General features: G+C 43.5%; 1 protein-coding gene across 1 annotated transcript in view; it reads right to left on the reverse strand.

Annotated features, from left to right (window-relative positions):
• Positions 1-885: 885 nt before the first annotated feature.
• Positions 886-5155, reverse strand: part of hcn2b (hyperpolarization activated cyclic nucleotide-gated potassium channel 2b) — a 43070-nt gene continuing 38800 nt past the window's right edge. Inside the window, exon 8 of the mRNA XM_035653679.1 lies at positions 886-2151. Coding sequence (XP_035509572.1) covers positions 1181-2151 — 971 coding nt within the window. The 3' untranslated portion in view covers positions 886-1180. The remainder of the gene's footprint in view (positions 2152-5155) is intronic.

Here is a 5155-nt window from a genome sequence, read left to right on the forward strand (position 1 = left end):
TTTAACTTTACAAGAGGAGTTTTGACCCCTTCATATCTGGTTTATTCTACACCAACTCCTGAAAAAAATATCTGTCTCTTTAGCTTACAGGCCACAATGTGCAGGCCACACATAGTGGGGTCTGTGGGCTTTAAAGCCAAAACAATAAGCTTAAAAAGGACTAAAAAGCTCCATAAATATGCAGAGTTAAGCGATCATTCTTCTGTGGGCTTATCACTACAAGCAGCTCCCTTCATATTACCCATAGTCATCTGATTCACTGTTAATACAAAAAAAAAAGATTAATGCAGCTTTAAATTAAACAAACATGCAGACATTTCCTGTAGAAATCGATGGCTTGGCTGGACCTTTGTCCCACAGCTGTAATGTCAGTATGAAGGATATTCATTGTCTGTAATCTGAAGATCCTAGTTGCACGCATATTTATCTGTGGGGACTATCAGAGATGAGGAAGACTTATAAAAGAGGCCAACTAGATTCTGAAAATGCCAGTTTGATTTTAAATATACTCAATCACCCATTAATATCAATAGTCAAGGAGAAAATATGGCTTAAAATACTGAAATAAACGCAGTGTTTTTGTTTCTTATTATTGAATATTATCATTTTGTTCCTACAAATTTTGTCCATAAGGATACTTAACAATTTTTTTTTACGAAACCACAATTATTTACACATTTGTGAGAATCCCCTTTTACAGCCAGCCTGACAAAATGTGGTAGATACAGCAGTTAAACCCCAGTAAAGTGCCAACTTCTGATATCTGAAGCAGGTCCCTGATTTTCTTTTAGTCCCATCCGACCCCGAGTTTGCATTAAATGAGGTGATGAGAGGATAACGAAGCAGATATGTTGTTGACTATGTTATGAAATACAGTAAATAAAGGAGTTGGAGATGGGAAGATGCTACTTTACCACTACTACTATCTGTGCAACTGCTATGTCTGTAAGTAGAAACATCTCAATGCTGCAGATTTAAAAGTCACCATACAGACTTTATTATGTTAAAACAGTCTCCTCTCAGTCTCCCTGCTGCCACTCACTCAACATTCATACATTCGGATAGTCAAACTGGAGCAGATAGAGAGAAAAGGAACTGTAGGAGAAAGAGCAGAAATCCCCCCTGTGTTCCTGCAGTCAAGCCCCTCATTGAGTCACCTGTCAAGAAGATTTCATTAAGATCACAAGTTTGAGGATAGCCTGGATCTGACTTTGATGTGGTCTGTCTCAGGAAGGCTCACTATAGAGTCCTTCTTGGGTCGTCCCGAGTCCCCCAGACCTGTTCCCACACCCCCTACTGCCAGACCTGCACCGGCCCCAAAACCCTGCACAGAACCAGGCAGAGATGCTACAGGAAAGGCGCCCACAGACATCTGGTGGGGCAGTACCACCCTATGTGGTATTGCACTCCGGATGCCCGTGTGCCCTGATGGGGTCTGAGGGGGTCCAATGGACGTGGAGGAGACTCGTGTAGACTGGGGCGGACTAGGGGCACCTGGTTGCACCCCCTCATGAGGCAGTGAGGGCTGAGAGGCTGACAACGCCCTAGCGTCTTGGCTCAGACTGCCCATTTGCAAGGAATGGGTACTCTTATGTGTGCTGGGCCGGTGTGCAGGGCTGGCTATGTGTTGCTGGGCTAGAGAAAGCTGGGAGCCTGAGGTTGGACCAGCTAGGCCACTGGATCCATACTGGAATGACCGTCCTACAACTGCCAGCGGGCTCTGGACAGGTGGGCTGGACAGGGTAGGAGCAAAGGCACCAGAAGCAAGGAGCTGAGACTGCAGTGGAGAGGCTGAGACAGGGCTGGGTACGTTTTCCATTACCTGGAATCTTCTCACCATCCTGGGAGACTGCAGGTTTCCTGCTCCCACTGAGTTCCCTTGCATGGGGGGACAAAAGTTCATTGCTACGGCCTGCTGCAGAGTGGCAATTGCTGAATTCTGGGGTTGGGTGGAGGAACCTGTATGAGTAAAGATCCCACCATGTAGAGGAGGTGTCATGGACATGGCCCGCGGTCGTGGTACATCAACTTGCTGAACCATCTCCCGATCATATTTAACTATCTCCTGGATCATCTCATTCTCGCGGTTGTTGAAAACACCCGAGTTCAGATCATGCTGAACTTTGTGCATCAGGATTGAGTTCTTCTTGCCTGCAGTGACATGGGGACAGAAAGTAGCATTGTTGCTGAAGTAGATGCTTAAACAACATCCTTAGCTATAAAAGTAAAGTTTTTTGCCCAGAATTATCCCACTTTCTCTTATTGTCATTTTTTACCAGACGCATAAATAACAGCTTTATCCTTTATTCTATTTCTGGCATCGAGGATATAGTAGCCTATATATGGAACTATCTGTCGTCTTCTCCACCCAAAAATTCAATTCAAACACACACACACACCCACACAGATAGATGGGAAGGATAGATAAATAGAGAGCATCTTATATTTTTCACTGATTCCCTGTTATGGGGATAGGCCAGTCTATTTGCAGTCACCTCCGTGCTGACAATGTGAGAGCGAGCATGTCTTTCACCAAACAATTTCTTTATTTGTGCTTCTGTGTCTACGGTTGTATGACCTGTATTTGATTAGATGATGCACGTGTTTGGGGTATGTGTGTACTTGCACATGGCTGGTGTTTGGCATGCATTGGTCCTCCAGGAGGAAAGAATAGTTATCTGGATTTAGGCCCTGCTCTATGAGTATGGCTGTAGTCATATAACAGGCTTTACTTTTACTTAACCCTTCACAAGTATGCAGCACTAGAGACAACTGATGCTCCTTCCACTGAATTAGATGGTAGCATGCCCTACAAAGGAACAGCAAGCTCACATCTCAGGTCTTCTTAAACTCAAAAAACTGAAAACAAAGGGCCAGTTGAACACTGTCAAAGGAAGTAGTCCCAGTGAGTGATCTGTGAATCACAATATTCACTGTGCATCTATGAATACTTGTGTGTGATGGGAGATGCTTCCTAGTCGCAGGTCCAAAGGGCCAAACCAGCTCATGTCTGTGCAGAAAGATGAACCATGAGCTACCAGTAGTTTACTGGATTCAGCCGCAGCAGTTCAAACCACAGCTGGATGCATCATAAGTGGCCCCAATTTTAGAAACAGATGGGCAGCTGACACAAGGCATCAACACCTCAGCTGTGACTGTGGTGACAAAAAAGCAGTTGCTGTATCTGTTGATTCGCACTTTTCTTTGTACTTTCTTAGTTGATGGAAAAACCCAGGCATGTGATGTATCAGATAACCAGAATCATGGGGGCCTGTTGTGAGGTGGAAAGGATCAGAAAGTCATCTATGGACATCAGAATTCCAAACTGCAGGAGCAATGCCAAACAAATCCACCTCTTCTGATCAAAACTCAGCAGTTTATGCCATCCTGACAAAACACCAGTTAACACCATAACTAAAGTGATGACTCATAAAGGCCACACCACCTTAACAACTCACGTGACCTCAACCGCCCAACTTTCATGTGACATCAGGCTGTGAATGACTCAGGGCTATTTTAATGCTTGTGACATCTCACCAGTATGTAAAGTCTCAAGACATAAGTCACACTTCCCTCATGACTTTCTGATAGATCAGAGGGGTAGGGGCAGGGGGGTTATAGAATGGTTTGCTGCACAGCTATAGTTAAGGTTAGCTCAGAAAGCAGGTGCACATTTGAGCAAAGGTTTTGGGCCCACCCAGGGTCACACAACTGTGTTGAACGACACAAGGAGGTCACACTGGAGCAGGCATAGTGTAATGCTAACCCTAGACTCTCACATTTCTCAAAAGTATTTCCTATAGATGGAGATAGAGACATCACAGCAGGAAAGTGAGATCTGTCAGGTAATAAGATGAGCGTGTTAGACACTGTTTTGTCTACAGCTCGGGGAAAGTTGACAAGTTCCTCCTCTCTGATATAATGACAAGGAAGAGTGATGGAAGAGGTAAACAGAGAAATCTCTATTCTTAATGAAGAGAGAGAAGAAGCCTATTTGGTAAGCAAATTGTTCTCACCTGTGAATCAATTGTTTTGACATGTGAAGGGGGGTAACTAATGGCGGGGTGAGGCAGACAAATCTTGCAGGGATGATGTCTTTTTGTAGGCCAACACAGAAGTTAGCCTCACCCTGGTTCTTTCGACCAAAAGCCAATGGCATTTTGGATTATTGCAGAAAATAAGCACTGTGGCAAACAAAGGTTTATGATACTTACACATTTTGTTCAGCAATATAATCTTTACAAATGAACACCACTTTTATCATTTTTAAAGCATAAATACAATTTCCAGAAGTAAAAAGTTAATGTTAGCCTATAAACTACACTACACCTACTACACCGCGGTCACACGACTTCACCACCACTTAACTTTCAAGTTGTAATTAAGTCATGAAAGTAAAATCTACAAGTGTACTAGGTTTTTTATGTCGTAGAACAAAATGTGAAAATCTCTAAGCTTGTGTAAACCACAGAACTTATTGCAGGCATCTAACCAAAAACCCATCAAAAGAAACCCATTGATTTTGAGGCGAGGAAACTAGAGGTACAAAAATGCTGACTAGAACTCTATTAACCGTACCTAAAGATGCTAGAGTTAAGGGGAAAGGGAGAAAGTCCAATCCAGGTGGCGAGCCTCTCGGTGTAGATAAATGGAGCTTTTCCATAACTGATATAGGATAATGAGAGGATGAAGTACTAGAAGAATTTTTTTTCCTTGAGAGATACTGTAATGTGTTGGGCTACACCACTTTTAATCCAATTTTTACTGGACATTTTGCAGGACGCATGGGGTTGGCACTCTAAGCTCAGCCAGGCTTGCACCCAGCTGTTGGGAGGGCTGAAATGTTGGAATATGGAGCAGTCAGCCAATGATGATGATGACAAAGGCCAGTCAGGTCGGCTGTCTGCTCAACAAACGCAGCTGGGGGAGAAGGTTGGGACTAGGGATGGGCATGATTGATCGACAATCAATTAATTGATGATTAAGAATTTCATCGATGACGTTAATTTTTCAGCGATAAAACTAATGCAGGTTCTGTTGCGTAGTGTGAGTCTTGAGGAATGCAATGAATTTCACTATGTGGCAGCAATTAAACATTTTACCACACAGGGGCAATATTTGAAAAAAAACGCCACAGGCCTACTCAGTTACCTGC

The sequence above is a fragment of the Morone saxatilis genome, unplaced genomic scaffold, assembly GCF_004916995.1.
Source record: "Morone saxatilis isolate NCDOM2014 unplaced genomic scaffold, NCSU_SB_2.0 Contig12, whole genome shotgun sequence".
NCBI lineage: Eukaryota > Metazoa > Chordata > Actinopteri > Moronidae > Morone > Morone saxatilis.